Genomic DNA, 20,166 nt, shown 5'->3' with positions numbered 1-20,166 from the left:
CAGGGCATTTACATTTTATTTCACAGTATATTTTCCAGAAAAGTGACGGTATCACGTACAAAAAATCCAACGCTCTAAATAGCCACAGCAATTTAGTTTGTTGTTTCTTTCTATGGTCTATTACCAGACATACAGATTTATTCATTGACTAGTGAATTCTAAGAATTAAAAAATCTAATCTAAAACAGCCAAGTCTGAGATTTATTAAATTCTCAAATACACAACTTGTGGCTGAAATTTAGCAACATAGTTCATTCAGAGTGAATAAATTAGATGACACAGGACTGACACCTTTCTTGTGACTCCAATCAGCAGAAATTTCAGATAACTCTCCAGACACCATACAGTGATATGGAAGTACATGTTTGTTATAAACCATTTGGTGATCATAGACAGACACTGCAAAAACAGCTGCCACTGTCAGACAAAATATCAGAATCTGAAAATCAATATAGGTCTCCAAATGGAAGGAATTTTTGCCCAAATGTAAGATTCAGTAGTGGGAGATTTTGAAGGCAAACAAAGTTTATCTAGATCTACAAGTTTCATGGTATACCACTTGATGGCATCAACTTTCTTTGTAGAAGATCTGCCTCATTCAATGTGGAAACGTCCTTCAAGTCATTTGCCATTGTGGAAGGTTTTTTTCTGCCAAGCATAGCATCCACATGGATGATCTTGGGATTATAATTCTGCCTCATATCACAATGCAATTCCCTGGAATGTAGGCAGTCAGCAGGGGAAAACACGTCCTTTATGCTTCTCATTGGTGGCACAAAATATATTGAGCAACTGCCCATTGTGCTCCTGGCATAATTTTGTATTTGTCCAGAACGGATTTTAGAAAATAGTCGATTTGGAGCCTACTAACTACTATTGCGGCAAACAGGACATTTTATAGTGGATGGACTACAATGCATGTTTGCCATACTTTGTATTAGACGTTTATGTACAGCAAGCAAATTTTGATCCAATAGAACCATTTATCCAATAGAACCAGAATCTTATCCGGAGAAGAGGGGTGTAAGAAAAAAAAAAAGCAAATCACAACTTGCAGATTTGTTTTGTATGCATTTCAAAGGCTACTTTTTACAAACACCTGTTTTATAACAACAGCCAAACAAAATGTACAGATTTATAAACGAGTTTTTAATCAAATATTTTATTCTATACAACCATAAAATACACTTCATTAAACTAATCTGTATGTTCCCCAATATTACACAGCATTAAAAGGGAAATGGTGAATATATACAAGTTTTGCATTGAACAACAAAAATGTTAACAATATTTAACGAAACATCTCAAAGGAATGGAAAAAGAGTGTTACATCAATGGGTGCTCACGTAGTACGTTTAAAAAAAAAAAAAAAAATATGGATAATAAAATTAAAAAATATATTTAGGTTTCTGTTCACTGATAAGTGTTTTTTTTTCCCCCCCAAACTGCTCTTTTGGTCTAAATTTTGCAATAATGCTGTCAATTCGTGACAGTCTGTGAATGAGCACAAAGGAAAACTTTAAGCACCAGAACTATTACAGGTTACTGTAGTGGTTATAGTGTGAGGATTCTTTGGGTGCAGTCAGACTGTTTACGCAATATGACAAAACCCCAAAGCCTAGTGGTTTTGCTGCAGCAAGATATAGATATAGCCTGTATTTGGATGATGGGAATAGTACCAGGGAAAGTGTTCTTAACAGGTAACAGGCTTTAAAAAGGGGAGAACCCAGGTTTTTCCTCAAACCACAAAAGCAAGATGGAATGCACCCAAAGACCCTTGCACTATAACAATAAGCTTTAGTGGCTATAATGTTTGGACTATTTCTTTAATAATAATAAAGTATATAAGTGGGAATTTATCCATTTTTAAACTTGTGTATCAGTGCACTTTGAATCTTATATTACAACTCTTTAATAGGAAGTGCAACTACAACATGACCAATCATGCAAATGTTTCCAGACTGTCGTAAAAATCAGGTTTGTGATATTGAAACACTTTACAAATCTGACAAATATTAAGAGCTTAAATTGGCCATGTGAAAGAAATCTGTAAGAAGGAATTAATAAATTCTTCATATGGAATGGAAGAAAAAAAAAAAAAAAAGCACCTCGTGTTCAACTTCACGGGCAGTAAAATGAAATCAAAAAGGGGGATTAGAGGGAGAGGGAAAAAACCATTTTGTTTACATATCCTCATAATTGCACAAGTGTTACAGACGGAATATGAAATGTATTTGCAGTCTAGATATCAGCTTTAATTAGCCAGAAAGGCTGTGCCAGAGACAACATTTCTAAACATTACTCAATATAAAATATCAGCTCGATCGCCACTTTGGATTTCAAAATACCAATGGAAGTCGATGCAAACTGTGTTTCAATTCACTTCAAAGGGGGACAGTTTTTTTTCCTTTCTTTAAACGATGCACAGCATCATGAAACAAATATGTTTTTGTTGTTTTTCCTTTGATGGCTTAATTTACTCTGCAAGAACATTGTCGCTATATTACAAGAAACTGAAAATGAAACAATGGGTGAGGGGGGGGGGGGGGCAGATGTGAAGAATAATGGGTTTCTCCACCAATAGAACAAGGCCTTGAGCATTTCCTAATGTCATAGGAAGATGGAATGTACTTACACGCAGGGTGTAGGTTGACCAAAACCAGATTAAATTTCAAGGTAAAATTAAAAGTTCAAAATAGTGAAAAGGTTCATAAAGTATTGGAATCAGAAAGCAAAGGAAGCTTCAGACAGAGCTCATTTTTTTACATTACATGAGAACAATAGCCGTCTTTGCCATCATTCCATATGCACATCAAAATGACCGAAGCCAAAAGGTATTTTGTTAATTGATTACAGAAAGACTGGCTAAATATACAGGTGCAGGTCTATACTGCCTCAATTAACGGTCTGTGCATTTCAAGGTTCAGTAGGCTTCTATACAGTACGTATTGTTAGACCAGAGCTGCTGTTTAAGGATGTTTAGGTCCAGGCCTTGATTGGTTCACGTTGCTTTTTGACGATAATGGAGTGTCAGATCTCCACCGCTCTTAAAAATGAAGTGCTTTACGGTTCTAAGGTCCATGTTGGGATCTAAAATCTGTAAAAAAACACACAAAGAAAAGTTTATATTTCCTGCCGAAATACCGTTTTATGGCAAGACATCTTGGATAGAAAACTATACCATAAACACTAATCTGTCCATAATAAAATACATTTTTAGTCTGACCGCAAGTTGTTTTATTGCCCCTGCCCTCTCCCCTACCACCAAGATTGCATCTCATTTTAAAAGTATTATGGTACAGGATTGCTTTATTTTATATGGTGCTTTAGATTAGCTTGGTTAGATGCCGTCAAAATGTTGACTAGCTTTTCTCAAAATTCACTGCGTAACTGTACTGGCTACTGCCGACTTAAGTTATTAATAAAGTTATACAGCAGGAAGAAATGCACAGATTTACCCAATAATTTAAAACCAAATACATGTTGAAGTAAGGAAGAAAACAAAAGAACCCCCCTTAAAAAAAAAACAACAACCGATTTTGGTAAAGAATCTTAAAACAAACAAAAGCTACTGGACTCTGTTTTAATTATCCGATTAATAATTGAATTCCATGCTAGATGTTCAAAGTTAAAGGAACACTGTAGTCACCTAAATGACTTTAGCTAAATAAAGCAGTTTTAGTGTATAGATCATTCCCCTGCAATTTCACTGCTCAATTCACTGTCATTTAGGAGTTAAATCACTGTGTTTCTGTTTATGCAGCCCTAGCCACACCTCCCCTGGCTATGACTGACAGAGCCTGCATTGAAAAAAAAACTGGTTTCACTTTCAAACAGATGTAATTTACCTTAAATAATTGTATCTCAATCTCTAAATTGAACTTTAATCACATACAGGAGGCTCTTGCAGGGTCTAGCAAGCTATTAGCATAGCAGGGGATAAGAAACTCTTAATTAAACAGAACTTGCAATAAAGAAAGCCTAAATAGGGCTCTCTTTACAGGAAGTGTTTATGGAAGGCTGTGCAAGTCACATGCAGGGAGGTGTGACTAGGGTTCATAAACAAAGGGATTTAACTCCTAAATGGCAGAGGATTGAGCAGTGAGGCTGCAGGGGCATGTTCTATACACCAAAACTGCTTCATTAAGCTAAAGTTGTTCAGGTGACTATAGTGTCCCTTTAATTCTAAACAATAAAAACCTAATTACCTGGTCCTGACACAAGAGCTCAATCTTTTCTTCTGCAAGTACGGCAATATCTTCCTCCTTCTCTTGTTCTCCAGGTTTCTCATTATTCGAAGAGCTCGTTGTCTGAGACTCTGTATCAACATTAATAATTTTCTCGTATACGTGTTCCATCACTTTTCGGACTTGCAGCATATCGCTTGCTGACAATCGATCCCTAAAGCAGGCAACAGTGTATATACTGAAGAATATTAGGGCACAGAATTACTATTTCCCTTCTCCCTCTTGCAAATGTTTTAAGGTGCAGGCTTTCCTGTCACACAAACAGTTTATAAAGACTAGTGCATTTCAGTATAATATAGCCACATTGGAACATTTTTTAAAATTGTGGCCTTTAATTCAGATTTTCATGCAAAACAGAATTTAAAAAAATTTAACCTTTCATTTAGACGTTCACATTCCGTGGCACACAGACTACACGTTCTCTGTCAAAGCGCTTTATCTAATGTTGCATTAAGAAGTACTAGATGTGTGTCCGTCTTTCTGAACGCTACACAGCAGTCATAATTATTGGCAAAGGATTCTGGGAACTTTAATCAGAAAACAACTGGGGGGATATGTGAAAATTCCCTGCTCTGAAGATTGCAGACATTCTAACATATTGCAAAGTCCTGACACAACCAGGAAATCATTACTAACACTGCTTACTTGCTTTTACTTCAATATCCTCCCAAGTCTATAAACTGCATGATAACATGAGATTTCCTATAGAATTAATTTGCAACATCCAATCTTTACTTTGTACAATGTGAAATTGGATGTTTTTTTTTTTTTTTCTTCCACATGCTAAATATACTTACTTTTTCAAAGTTTTTGCACCCGATGATGAATGAGGTTGGAGGTAGAATGGAATTTTATTGAATTTCGGCATATTTTTCTATAAATCAAAACAGATCATAAAAAAAAAAAAAATAAATGTTTTCCAATTTTATATGAACACCAAAATATGACTGTTGTAAACAATTGTCTCAAATATTGCTGAGTATTCACTAGAACCAGAAAAATAAGAGTATATTTATCAGAGCGGTAGACAGAGGGGGAGGGGGAGTAAGGCAATTTTGATGAATACGAAGCAATATTTGAAAAATGTATGTAGACAACTTGATAATGCCTTACAAGAACAGCTGTACAAACAAAGATAAGAAAAAGGAAAAAAAAAGATTTTACAATATAATAAATGGTAAACGAAACTGATACATAGGTATAAGCTGAATGCATCAAACGCTATATGGATCTGGAAAATCGAGAAAATTAGAGAACGTCTGCGGAGTAAACCATCTAATAGCAGAGATTATTAGCTTTGTGGGTAAAGGAATTGTCTAAAATAAGTTGAAGATTATTAATACCTCCTCTTACTTTAATTGTCGTATGACCCAGTAGATTATATTGGCGTCACGACTAGTTGTAACTACCGTAAGTACCTTATTTTGTTCTACAGGCATATATGCTTTAAACTAGCATGCACCAAGAGCAATGCACTGCATACATAAAAGTACAACATTCACACCACTACAAGGTAGAACTGAGCGAGGAAAATGTCAGGACAAGACAAGGAACTAATAATACAAAAACAACACATCTGATTCTCAAACACACATTTCCTGCTAAATATTACAGTAACAAAAATGTACGAAAAATCTTACATCCACAGTGATGTCAATCACCCACTGCGGCACTGTCTCGTTGAGGAGCATAGATTCGGTTTCTCCCCCAGAATCCCTGCACAATAACCTAAAATTGAAGAATACCTGGGTTTAGTGCATACATCTCTATATTAATGATGGCATTCTAGTGCGGAGATTTAAAATATGAATGGATGTTAACTGATGTTTTACAGTGCAATACAAATAACTGCTGCTTTGGTGCACCCCCTCGCCTGTTTATTTAACCTCTATCTTCAGTCAATCTTTCTGTACCTTTCCTGCTATTCCCCCCTCATTTACATTGTAATAGACTAACTGTCCAGAGGCTGCAATGTGTGCATTTTGAAAAAAAATTTGGGGGGGAGAGGGATGGATATGATAAAAAGCTCTGTGTGGGGAAGCTATGGGGGTGTTACAACTAGTAGAATGCAGTGTGTATTGTCCTCCCTTCCCACACGTTTTTTACATTACAAGAGAAAAAAAAAATATAAATATATATATATATATATATATATATAAGCTGCTTGCTTATGGGCTTCACTGTCATTTATGAACAACTTCCTTATTATTTTGTATAACTGAGCGACAGATACGCCAATGAACGTCCCATTACCTGAAGAGAGTGCGCCCCCCAGCTTCACCAAAGATCACAGGGGTGTGAGGTGGCACTTGGAAATAGCCATTGCCTTTCTGTATCCTAGTTTCAGGCTCTCCATTTGCCACTGCAAAATAAAAATAAGTACAGGAAAATACACACAGATAGTAAAAAGGCATCATTCTTCAATAATTAAATGAAAGGTGTGCCGGTATTGTTATGTAAAAACAACCCTAGCACTATTTAGGAGTTAAATCACTTTGTTTATGCAGCCCTAGTCACACCTACATGCATGTGACTTACACAGCCTTCCTGTAAACAGTCATCTAATGTTTACTTTACACTTCCTTTATTGCAAATTATGCCAATAGCTTGCTAGACCCAGCTCCTGTGTGTGATAAATGTTCAATTTAGGGGAGACACAATGCAGATTACTCTATACTTTTTCCCCTGACATACAGATACAGGGACTGGCCCAAGCGGCTGAATGACAGGTACCACTCTCATCCATTATGACCCCTCTTGTCCTCTCCCTCCTCCCCTCAGACCTCTTACAGCCCTATAGGATAAACCAGGTCGACCACGAAAACCCCGTAGCGATAACGACAACTGGAAACTATCGAAGGGTGAAGCAGGGACAAGGGCCTCTTTCCCTCTTATCACAAATACCCAGTCTCTTGTTTACTTAAAGAAGAGCTAAGTGCTTTGTTCGACATATTGATAAGAGTTAGGCACTGTTAATGTATGAATATATATATATATATATATATATATATATATATATATAAAAAAAAATGTATAGTTTAACACAAGCATCACGCAGGCGACGAGAGGGTGCGGCATATCGCCCAACAGGGAAATTACTATATACACTGGTTGCTAACAGATTGTACTAAAAAGTTGTTAATGTATCCATGGTTGTATGCATGAGCAGTATACACACATTACATCACATCTGTATCAAATATTTTATCCATGCTATCCTAATAAGTTGTCATACAATGCAATGCTTGTACCTGATTGCTTTATGTCAATAAAGAACTATTTTTTTTTTACATTTCAATTTAGAGTAGGAGACATTTTTTTAAAGTAAGTAACATCTGATTAAAAATTAAACCTTTTTTTTTCATGCAGGCTGTGTCAGTCACATCCAGGGGAGGTGTGGTGTGGCTAGGGCTGCATAAACAGGAACAAAGTGATTTAACTCCTAAATGGCAGTGAATAGAGCCATGAAACTTCAGTGGCATGATCTATACACTAAAACTGCTTAAGTAAGCTACAGTTGTTTTCAGGACTACAGTGTTGCTTTAAAGGAACACTATAGTCATCTAAATTACTTTAGCTCAATAAAGCAGTTTTAGTGTATAGATCATTCCCCTGCAATTTCACTGCTCAATTCACTGTCATTTAGGAGTTAAATCACTTTGTTTCTGTTTATGCGGCCCTAGCCACACCTCCCCTGGCTATGATTGACAGAGCCTGCATGAAAAAGAAACTGGTTTCACTTTCAAACAGATGTAATTTACCTTAAATAATTGTATCTCAATCTCTAAATTGAACTTTAAACCCATACAGGAGGCTCTTGCAGGGTCTAGCAAGCTATTAGCATAGCAGGGGATAAGAAACTCTTAATTAAACAGAACTTGCAATAAAGAAAGCCTAAATAGGGCTCTCTTTACAGGAAGTGTTTATGGAAGGCTGTGCAAGTCACATGCAGGGAGGTGTGACTGGGGTTCATAAACAAAGGGATTTAACTCCTAAATGGTAGAGGATTGAGCAGTGAGGCTGCTGGGGCATGTTCTATACACCAAAACTGCTTCATTAAGCTAAAGTTGTTCAGGTGACTATAGTGTCCCTTTAATGAGGCAGTTTGGCATATAAACCATGGCTCACTGTTCAATTCTCTGCCGTTTAGGAGTTAAATTACTTTTGTTTCTGTTTATGCAGCTCTAGCCACACTTTTCTCTGGCTGTGACTCATACAGACTGTTTGTTATCTTGATTTAGAAGTTTATCTCCTGCACTGTAAATTGAATTTTAATCATACACAGGAGGCTTCTACAGGGTCCAGGAGACTTAACAGAGCAGGGGATAAGAAATTCTAAATTAAACAGGAACCTAGAATATCTAGGTTCCTTTTCAGGAAGTGTTTAGGAAGGCTGTGCAAGTCACATGCAGGGAGATGTGACTAGAGCCCAGCTTAGCTAGATAACATAAGAGCTGAAGCTCAGATTTTAGGCATTTATGAACGACAATTTGCCAAACGAATGGAGAAACAAGTCTTTCCAGCCCGTGCTTCCATGGAGAACCGGAGCAGAGCCTTCAATCCGCAGCTCCCTCAACCATGCTCCAGGGCAAATAATAAAGGTTAAGCCTGACTGACCTATCCTGCCAGAGCAGGCCAAGAACTGGGGATTCGGAGCATGTCAAGTACTGGAGATTAATCCGATTTGTGGCACTTCATAGTACCGATGGAGGAGTTTGGGAAGGAACTTACAAAATTTACCTCTAGAGTAGAGAAAAGCCCTGTTGTGCACTGCCTCTAATCCAGAGGGAAAATACTCACTTGGAAGTGAGACAATCCATTTATTTATAAACCCCATTTTCCCTAGCCAGTAACTTTTCATGTTATAGTTTATGTAAGCAGGATGGACACAAAGTCTTCTGGTGTACATCCAAGGAAGTCCCCACATAACCTCATGTCATGAAGAATTTGTAAAGATAGAAACCCTCACCATGATTTACTTCATTTTCCTCTTCTTCCATAGGATTGATATGAGTTCTTGGCCAAAACTCCAGCAATGCTTGTAATAGGAGACCACCGAGGTTCACTGAAAAAAAACACAAAAATAATGACAATTACCATCTTTCTTTTGTTGCACATTTATTATTTTTGGTCAGAGAGGTTAACAATGGGTTGCTCCTTAATAGATAATTGTAAAGGGCTACATTGTTTTTACCAAGTATTTTATGAGGTTTCAGTAACATTGTTTTATTCTTCAAGGAAAGCCATCTGGTTTTATTAGATCTTATTCAAAATTCTGCAAGGAACTACTAGAAGTGAGATGGAGATAGCAAGTTGCCCACACAATGCCATCTCAAATCTTACATTTTGGATCTGAGCCATCCGGACTACTGAATCCAGTGTCCTTCGCAGATACCCATGCAGCAAAGCAGTCACTCTCATCCAATGTAATGGTCAGCATCTGCCAAAGGAAAGTGGTTTAGAATATTTAACTTAAGCCAGTACTGTGAACGCTATCTATCGCTACTTACCTCCAATTCACACTACGCAGTGCTCATTTGTATAATGCAAAACTAATATATAACAAGCTTTAAAACACAGTTCTCTGAGTTCTGTATACATTAAACTACAGTTCATCGTAATCTGCAAGTAGATCAGAAAACGACAGTAAAATGAGCCATGTATTTACAAATCTGTACGTAGATCTCAAAATCACATTACTAAACCCAAATTACAGCATATGGTGAAACAAACTACTTTGGGTTTTACCAACTCTGCAACTCACTACAGAGCATGTACCTCTAAACACGGCAGAGTGAATACTGGTGTATCTATAACCACGGCATGCAGAGTAGAATGATGGTGTTTACTAAATTCCATATTTCAGTATAAATTAAAGGATTACTATAACCCTTTTGAGAGGGGGGGGATCCTTCCGGTGTAATATGCCCTATCGGTCACGGTTGATAAATTCTCCCCTCTCAATTTGTAGTAAAACTACAAGTTTTTAGTCACCTGAAATCCTTTGAAGGCTCAGTGCGCTTGTGAGGTGAGGAGGAAGGGGTTTTAAAATAAAAAAATTGCGATAAAGGCAGGAGGGGAGAGCTAGCTTTTCCTTGCAGTTCTGCCTGCAAGAGGAAGATTTCTGTGTTTGTCAATGCGCAGCATGGACTGACAACAAATGTAATTTATGCACGGAATTGACATTAGGCTACCCAGAGTTCTGGGATGCATCTAGCTCACAACACACAATTACAAATATCTCAGTATGTCAGAGTTTCAAACTGAAACATTGCATTTAATGACTCCTATCACCATAACTACTTCAAATCAAGTACTACTTCAAAGTGGTCATGAAGGTTAGAGCAACTCTTTATTTTCAGATCTTTCTTAATTTAACACTGTTTTGTTCCAATCAGGTAGTTGACAGATTAAGCAGAAAAGTAGCCAAATGAAGAAAAAAAAATTAAATTCTTATTTTTGTAAACTATCTACAATATAGGAAAATACAGATACTGACAGACAAAATATTTACCCCGGTCTTTAAATCAACAGAAAACCAATTTGGAACGTAAACCATTTTAAATTTTTTCTTAATTTCTTCATCAAAATCCACTTTCCCCAGATCCTCAACCTTGCAGGCCTGCAAATCAATGATAAAAGAAATATGATAAAGATAAAAGATATCATGGATACAACTATGGTTCTCTTGTACTTCTAAAAGGAATATGGCAACATTTTTAATGCTCCTCTCACTTTCATTTATGAATACAATTTAAAACAAAAATCATTTTGCAAAATGTACATAACGTGTCTAAAACATAAAATAGGAGGCTGGCAAAATGTGCTGTTAAAGGGGTCGGTCTTGAGATTTGAATAAGACATCTTATCTACATACAATGTATTTGCTGAATTGCTGTTAATACATAGTACTGGTGCTTAAGTCAAACTGTAGGACACAACATCATGCAATATAAAATAATTCATGTGTGATAGAAGGAATTATTCTAAAGAGTGCAGAGAACACCCCAATATCTTACCTTCAGAACATCCCAATATGCCACATTGTTATTTGTGTCTTTGGTTAGTATGTGTCGCTTGTCATTAAGTATGTTGCACTGAATAATGCTAGCACCCCCTAGAGGAGGAGAAGAAAACAATTCATGCCACAGAATTCCAGGGAAAGGTCTTCATTTTATCAATAGGGCAGTATCAATAATAGCCACATGTTTAACACTAAATAACTCTGATACTATTGCCGTGCAGGAATTTTCAGGGGTACAATCCTGCCCTCTCACCTATCCCTTCCAAATACACATTCTAGATCCCTTTACCAAATGGTTTCCCCTTTTTGTCCTGAATCCCCCTCCAAAGTGGGCTTAATCCTTGCAGTCAGGTATGACAAAAAAAACAAACAAAAACAATGATTACCTTTAATGACTTGGTCAGGTTGTGAGCATAAAGGACTCAAGGGTGTGCTACAGTCATTCTCATAATCCCCGGATGCTCTGAAGTTCAGTATACCTTTGACAGGCTAGAAGAAAGTGGTGTAAAAATGGATGTTTTACAAGAGTGCTTTAAAAATCAAATATTTAAGTAAAAAAAAAAATATATATATAATATCAATAATAATAATAATAATAATAATAATAATAATAATAATCTTTTAAAGACTTCATGGGCATGATCTATACACCCAAACTGCTTCATTAAGCTAAAGCTGTTTTGGTGACTATAGTGTCACTTTAATGAATACTGGAAACAGGAAATTAAAAACATATTGTCCTTTACCCATTTATTTACAGACGATTTTGTTGTGGAAACCCAAAGTGCTACTGGAGGATCTACAGATCGGTCAAGTTCCATCTGGAAATAAACACAGGTTTACATTTCTTATAAATAAATCAAAAGAAGGAGGTTTTTAAAGCTGACCAATCGTATTACAGTCTTACAATGAATATGGACTGGTCTTGATTAGCCATTATTAAACAAACTGCTCTGTGAGGTTATTTTTTATACTTGCAAGCTTCCTTACATAAGGTACTTTGTATTGTAAAGATCAAGGATCGTAAGCACATTCTGTTATTTAAAACCGTTATTTGTTGGAGTGCATTGTAATCATGTTTGACTTCACGTGTAGATTTTATTTTCTCAATCCCCAAAACTAATATACATATACACACAAAACAAAACATGTTCTACATCTTTATAAGAATATAGCCAGATTTATGATTTACACAGAATCCTTAAAACGGTAAGCATGGAAGGACCAAAAAAAAAAAAAAACGCTTACTTTTAGAACCGGCGCTTTCTCCTCACAGATAAGCAATCGAATATCAGGATTTCTCAAGTCTGTACAATATATTTTTCGGTCTCTTCCTCCAGAGTACACATGAGTAAAACCTTCATTGACCTGGAGTGCCCAGACGCCTTCATCATGGACCCTATAAGTTGCTATGCACCGCTGCTGGCCAAGAGACCAGAGTCGGATTGTTCCATCAGAGCTGCCTGAAAGACACTGGAAAGATATTCTAGCTAAGCCAGGATGCCATACTCACACACAGTTTTCATTCATGATATTTTCACATCATTCCAGTTGGAATATCTGGAATGGATCATGACTATTGCGAAACCTACAGAACAACATTCCAAAACCACTCATCTCCTTCTAGCAGGAAGAGAGCAAAGAAAATGAACATAAATCAGCTTCCTAATACCACCTGCTGTGCAAGGTCTTCAGGTTTTCTACTAGAACGTGGTTATAAATGACAAACATTGACCTTTTCATCTACACGTTTTTCATCTTTGGAGTGGGCCTGTCACATACCTATACCTTCTTCCATGCATTATCCAGTAAAGGATATTCTAGATCTTGTCCAAACTCTGTGACATTACGTACCTGGGTGCCATCTCTGTTTAACAGCAAAGCTTTTACATTGTCTGTATGCCCTTTCAACTTCATCAGTTTAGCACAAGTCCGTGGATCCCAGACCCTTAAAACCTGTACACAAAACAAGTAAAAATTATAAATAAACATTGTTTGGGAACAGGTCAAAGACTTGCATTAAAATATAAACATTAGCATTAATTCTAAATTAAAGGAACACTCTGCACTGACTCCAGCTCTATATCAACTATATCTGAATGAAGTGATTATGGGGCCAAAAGTTTAATACAGGCATTGTGCCTTTGAGTGCTTGTCACAATTGCTCTCTTATTAGGGAAGGACTGGCTTTATGGGAGAGACCTTACCATCAATGCAAATAGTATAACCCGCCCTGCCAATTGCAAGTAGTCAAACTGTTTTAGAAGAGTTTGGCTTCTTACCTAGGATCCACTGTTCGGCACCGCTCGCTCTCTCCACGGCTTCCAATGGAGAGCTGGACGTTCCTAAGCAGTAGCTTGCATTATCTCTCCTGACCTAATTCTGCAGTGCAAGCTCACTGGCTGATAGAGTCGGCTAATCACTCTCAGCCAATGAGTTAAGCCCTGCACTGCCTAGTTTAGCTCAGACAGCCCCTGTAATGGTTATGGTGCTTGCAACATTCCTCTAAAGGACCACTATAGGCACCCAGACCACTTCAGCTCAATAAAGTGGTCTGGGTGCCAGGTCCCTCTAGTTTTAACCCTGCAGCTGAAAACATAGCAGTTTCAGAGCAGTTTTCTCACTGACAGCCGCTAGAGGCGCTTCCGCAATTCTTACTGTGAAAATCACAGTAAGACGACGCTGGACGTCCATAGAAAGCATTGAGTAATGCTTTCCTATGGGCGGTTTGTAGGCGCGCGCAGCTCTTGCCATGCATGCGCTTTCGGCGCTGACGTCGGCAGGAGGAGAAGAGTTCCCCAGCGCCGAGGGAGCCCGGCACTGGAGAAAGGTAAGTGGCTGAAGGAGTTTTAACCCCTTCAGCCCAGTGGGAGGGGGGGCCCTGAGGGTGGGTGGGACCAATGACCCTATAGTGCCAGGAAAACGAGTTTGTTTTCCTGGCACTATAGTGGTCCTTTAATAAACCCAATGCAATGAACAAAGTCACTCATTTGCTATATACAGAGCATAATTCATCCAGGGAGTAAATCTAGAAATATTACAGCTCACAATTCTGCTTATAGGTTGTAGAAGACCCCCAGAGCTACACAAGACTGTGGAAAACATAATATAGACAAATTTTGGAATAGGGGCTGCCTAGTTAAAATATTGTTAACAAATAATAAAGAAAGAAACAGCTAAATATCAGGTTTCTTTTATTTAACAGGAATCTTACCTTTTCTGTAGATCCGGACACTATTACTGTTCCCATCTGATTCATCGCCAGGCTGTAGATAGAGTCCTTGTTTCCACTGAGAGAGGAAGCTAATGAGAAACATGTTAACGATTTATGAAGGGTACACGGTCTGGATTATTCACAAAAATTAGAATTTTCCCTCAGCCAAAACTGCACAAATGTGGCTTGTTCTGTCTGCTATAGACACTCTTCAGTTAAAAATGGAAAAACTTAAAGGACCACTATAGGCACCCAGATCACATCAGCTCAATGGTCTGGGTGCCAGGTCCCTCTAGTTTTAACCCTGCAGCTGTAAACATAGCAGTTTTAGAGAAACTGCTATGCTAACACTGCAGGGTTAATCCAGCCTCTAGTAGCTGTCTCCCTGACAGCCGCTAGAGGCGCTTCAGCGATTCTCACTGTAAAAATCACAGTGAGAAGACGCTGGACGTCCATAGGAAAGCATTGAGTAATTCTTTCCTATGGGCGGTTTGAATGCGCGTGCGGCTCTTGCCACGCATGCGGAGCCGACGTCGGCAGAGGGAGGAGAGCTCCCCAGCACAGAGGGAGCCTGGCGCGGGAGAAAGCGGGAGGGGGGCCCTGAGGGTCGGGGGGACCTAATGACCCTATAGAGCCAGGAAAACAAGTTTGTTTTCCCGGCAATATAGTGGTCCTTTAATTGGATTAACAAAAGCTGTGTGTTTGTTATCCCTTATAATCAATGTACTCTGGGCCGCAGTATGGGTTGGATCTGTAAATAACTTATTCAGCTAACACTTGGCAAGAGGCTGCAGATTATGCAATGACGTATGTTTGGGAAATCGGCTTTGCTTTAGTTCTCTCCCATTGGCTTAACTTGCATTTTAACTTTACAAGGAAACACAAAAGCAAGGTCAATATTTCAGACAGCGTGGCCTTCCTTGAGGCTGTTACACTGTGAGATCGTATATTGGTTGCTTTATAAATACATAAATATGAAAACATACCGAAATTGAAAGTCTTTCAATATTTCCAGTTTAAACATAGCACATTGTAAAGGGTGACCTTTTACCCATGATGATTTTGAAAAGTCTTTGTTTCATGTGAATAAACTAGCAAAGACATGGAGTACCATTTATTGGCAACTGACTGACATTCCAACGCATTACTTAATAGGCCTCTTAGATTATAACGGTTTATTATAACCACTAGTATATTATTTCTAATATGACACACAATATGCATCTCTAAAGGGATACTGTAGGCACTGTAACAATTTAATCTCATTGAATGGGTTATAGTGCCTGTATTTCCCTGACAGTGTCCCTCCAACCAGTGGCTAAGGCAGAGATTATACACTTTCTTCTAGCTGTGGGCGCTGTGATTGGCTGAAAGTGTCAGCTTCTCGGTTTCAGCCTATGACAGCCACCCACTGCTACCCAGGCTAATGCTTTCTCTTTGCCCCAATCAGCACATTTTAGCATTAAATACCGTTTAACACTGAATAGAAATACATTACCAGGGGACTCCAGACACTATAACCACTTCAAGAAGAGATGAAGCAGTTACAGAACACCTACAGTGTCCCTTTAAGAACAGACACTTAACATTTATTGGAACAGATTATTCATCCTTTTAGTAGCATTTTACATTTTTGTAAAGATATGGTGATGCAGTTAAAAGGAACTCCAGGCTCTCCCACACGTTAGATGCACTGTGTAGGTTAGGTTACAGTTCGTTATACTGGGTGGGTTTATATTATTAAAGGGACACTCCAGGCTCACACACACGTTAGATGCACTGTGTAGGTTAGAGTTCGTTATACCGGGTGGGTTTATATTATTAAAGGGACTCTCCAGGCTCCCACACACGTTAGATGCACTGTGTAGGTTAGGTTACAGTTCGGGTGGGTTTATACAATTTAATAAAATGGTATTTATTTAAATATTAACTGGTTATGCTTCATAAGTTCCCCTTTTCTGCCAAACACTTCTAAAACCATTCCTGAGACCATAAAATACAGTCTATGCAATAAGCTTAGAGGTGCTATAGAAAGTAAGGTGAACAGGATTGGCCGAGTTTATTACAGAAGCTGCAGAGACAACAGTTTTACCACAAATGCAGGGACTTCGAAATCGCTGTATTTGGGACATATTCTTGAACATATGTTAATATACACACTTCATGTTTTATTTAAAAGAAGGGGTTAACTGCACCTCCACTACCCAGCAAGATTGTATTACTATTTCTAATTCAAAATTCACTGGAGATTTCAAATAGACTTTTGGGGTGGGGGTTTACACATTTTTTTTAAAAAAAAATTATTATACGTGACTGTTCACGGCAAGGCTTCGCTATTTGTGTAATAGAGCCTGGAATGTAAGAAGGCATGGAACAATAAGGTTGAAGTGCAATGAAATGTTGACTTACTTGTGACTGTGTTGTTGGAAGCAGTCAGAGCAGTAAGAGTATTTACATCCCAGAGGAATATTTGTCTGTCCAGACCAGCAGACGCAACAAGTTCTTTGTCCTTTGCGTATGCCAAGGCCTTTACATAATCCTGTAGCAAAGGAAAATGAATAACTTTAATGAAGAATTAATATAATTTTCTTGAATTATGAGATACATTAGTTATTCCTGGGTTTTATGAACTCTTCTAGCCAATATGCCAATTATTGCAGTCATAAAATGCTATTGTCATAATGAGGCCTGCAGCAAAAGCATGTATAAAGAACACACGTATGTATGTGGCAATACCAGAAGAACAGCATTACCTTATTCCCATGATGACAAGGGAAGAAAGTGACTCATGGGAAGAAGAAATTTGCATGTGCTGCCAGACTATGCCATTATATATATTTATATATATATATTCAAACTAGCCAACAATTAACAAGCAAAGTGATAGTACTTATTTAAAGCATTACCTTATGTGTCCTTAAAGTGGACATGCAGAATCCTTTATGTGCGTTCCAAACTTTAACAGTAGTATCAGAAGATGCTGATATTACTGCAAATGCAATGAACATTTGGTTAAAAGAGTAAAATAATTTGAAGAAAATAAAACAAACAATTAATCTCTTGTATGAAATGTCTAAAAGCATTTGCTTTTCCTAAAAATAGTTGCAAAAATGTAACTTCAAATAATATTTAGATACATATCCATAGGTGATGGAACTTTGTTTTCAGCATACTGAGAGCAAAGGAGAGGGCAGTAATTCTGTAAATGGACTACACAATGAAGTAGCTTTAAAGTGCTGAATTCCATACATTTATTAAACTACTAAATGAGAGTTGGCAGAACTGTGAATCTTACAGGCTCGCTCATCACCAGTTCTACACACCAGTAACGAACATACAAGAACAGACCTGAACATAAACCCATCAAAACATAAAACGTGTGCCATCGTTCACATTCATACAGAAATACAGCTTATTTTCATACATTCCTTGGTACAATACTCACATGTCTTCCCATTGCAGCAGAGTACAATGTCGTTTACCCAGTCTGTATGATGCTCCATAGATGCTATGTATGGATCTTGCTAAAATGAAACAGAGAAAAATAAAATAAATAAGTAAATTCACATTGTTGAAGTGGTGAATACGGTATATATTTTTTACAGTGTTTACAATAAAACTCAAATGAAATCCGTTACTACACGAGCAGCCTACAGCAATAAAAATCAGTCATGCATTGTGTACCATGTATGTACAACAAAACTTAGTAACATTCAGAGCTCCACAGAAAAATAACCCACTGTGACATGCATTGGTGCATTACAGAGCTCCACAGAAATAGAACTCACTGTGACATGCATTGTGAATTAGTGCATTACAGAGCTCCACAGAAATAGAACTCACTGTGACATGCATTGTGAATTAGTGCATTACAGAGCTCCACAGAAATAGAACTCACTGTGACATGCATTGTGAATTAGTGCATTACAGAGCTCCACAGAAATAGAACTCACTGTAACATGCATTAGTGCATTACAGAGCTCCACAGAAATAGAACTCACTGTGACATGCATTAGTGCATTACAGAGCTTCACAGAAATAGAACTCACTGTGACATGCATTAGTGCATTACAGAGCTTCACAGAAATAGAACTCACTGTGACATGCATTAGTGCATTACAGAGCTCCACAGAAATAGAACTCACTGTGATATTCATTGTGAATTAGTGCATTACAGAGCTCCACAGATGTAGAACACACTGTGACATGCATTGTGAATTAGTGCATTACAGAGCTCCACAGATGTAGAACACACTGTGACATTCATTGTGAATTAATGCATTACAGAGCGCCACAGAAATATTACTCACTGTGACATGCATTGTGAATTAGTGCATTACAGAGCTCCACAGATGTAGAACTCACTGTGATATGCAATGTGAATTAGTGCATTACAGAGCTCCACAGATGTAGAACTCACTGTGATATGCAATGTGAATTAGTGCATTACAGAGCTCCACAGATGTAGAACACACTGTGACATGCATTGTGAATTAGTGCATTACAGAGCTCCACAGATGTAGAACACACTGTGATATGCATTGTGAATTAGTGCATTACAGAGCTCCACAGATGTAGAACTCACTGTGATATGCATTGTGAATTAGTGCATTACAGAGCTCCACAGATGTAGAACACACTGTGACATGCATTGTGAATTAGTGCATTACAGAGCTCCACAGATGTAGAACGCACTGTGACATGCATTGTGAATTAGTGCATTACAGAGCTCCACAGATGAAGAACACACTGTGACATGCATTGTGAATTAGTGCATTACAGAGTGCCACAGAAATATTACTCACTGTGACATGCATTGTGAATTAGTGCATTACAGAGCTCCACAGATGTAGAACACACTGTGACATGCATTGTGAATTAGTGCATTACAGAGCTCCACAGAAATAGAACTCACTGTGACATGCATTGTGAATTAATGCATTACAGTGCTCCACAGAAATATTACTCACTGTGACATGCACTGTGAATTAGTGAATTACAGAGCTCCACAGATATAGAACACACTGTGACATGCATTGTGAATTAGTGCATTACAGAGCTCCACAGATTTAGAACACACTGTAACATGCACTGTGAATTAGTGAATTACAGAGCGCCATCAATAAACCTTACAGTTTCTGGTAGTTGGATATTTGTGGATTACAGAGGTCCATTAATAAACGTTACAGTAATGCGCAGTGTGTATTTATGCATTAAAGAGCTCCAACAATAAACCTTACAGTAACATGCAGTGTGCATTAACACATTACAGAACTTTGCCAATAAACATCACACAACAGAGACCCTAAGCAATGACCCACAGTGATTAACAAAGCATGACTGTCCCACAGATCTCCACAGGTGTCTATTTACATACAATAAATATATAATCTAGAATAGGTGAGAAGATAAAATCCATAGTTAAGTAATGCCTGTGTAAAGATGAGCTTTTCAAGTGTCATAACTGGTAGAAGATTGAGGGTTCTAGGAAGTGCTCCATTCAATCCATCAGCAAATGTATAAATATCTCCCAGGACAGGAATTAAGCTAGTAAGAGGAGCTATTAGCTACATTTTGCTGACTATATGTACTCACACATTGTAAGCATTTCATGAGTAACACTTGCAGATTATTAGTCTATCATGATTACAATGCAAAGACTGAAAACAGATTTATCCTGT

The 20,166-nt window shown here is 37.8% G+C and overlaps 1 protein-coding gene across 2 annotated transcripts in view; it reads right to left on the bottom strand.

The window, feature by feature from the left end:
- Window positions 1–2,128: 2,128 nt before the first annotated feature.
- The window catches only part of WDR48 (WD repeat domain 48), a 30,545-nt gene continuing 12,507 nt past the window's right edge, over window positions 2,129–20,166 (bottom strand). The window contains exons 3-19 of one of the 2 annotated variants that reach the window (XM_063452714.1): window positions 17,931–18,009; window positions 17,392–17,474; window positions 16,895–17,024; window positions 14,486–14,574; window positions 13,126–13,227; window positions 12,520–12,744; window positions 12,018–12,092; window positions 11,658–11,760; window positions 11,267–11,364; window positions 10,762–10,869; window positions 9,591–9,687; window positions 9,217–9,312; window positions 6,501–6,609; window positions 5,888–5,975; window positions 5,045–5,121; window positions 4,209–4,425; window positions 2,129–3,097 (exon numbers count right to left, since the gene is read on the bottom strand). In XM_063452714.1, the coding sequence (XP_063308784.1) occupies window positions 3,002–3,097; window positions 4,209–4,425; window positions 5,045–5,121; window positions 5,888–5,975; window positions 6,501–6,609; window positions 9,217–9,312; window positions 9,591–9,687; window positions 10,762–10,869; window positions 11,267–11,364; window positions 11,658–11,760; window positions 12,018–12,092; window positions 12,520–12,744; window positions 13,126–13,227; window positions 14,486–14,574; window positions 16,895–17,024; window positions 17,392–17,474; window positions 17,931–18,009 (1,872 nt within the window). In that variant the 3' untranslated portion in view covers window positions 2,129–3,001. The remainder of the gene's footprint in view (window positions 3,098–4,208; window positions 4,426–5,044; window positions 5,122–5,887; window positions 5,976–6,500; window positions 6,610–9,216; window positions 9,313–9,590; window positions 9,688–10,761; window positions 10,870–11,266; window positions 11,365–11,657; window positions 11,761–12,017; window positions 12,093–12,519; window positions 12,745–13,125; window positions 13,228–14,485; window positions 14,575–16,894; window positions 17,025–17,391; window positions 17,475–17,930; window positions 18,010–20,166) is intronic. The other variant, XM_063452715.1, reaches the window with a different exon arrangement.

Source organism: Pelobates fuscus, chromosome 4 (assembly GCF_036172605.1).
Source record: "Pelobates fuscus isolate aPelFus1 chromosome 4, aPelFus1.pri, whole genome shotgun sequence".
Classification (NCBI taxonomy): Eukaryota; Metazoa; Chordata; class Amphibia; order Anura; family Pelobatidae; genus Pelobates; species Pelobates fuscus.
This window is presented reverse-complemented; position numbering and strand designations above follow the sequence as displayed.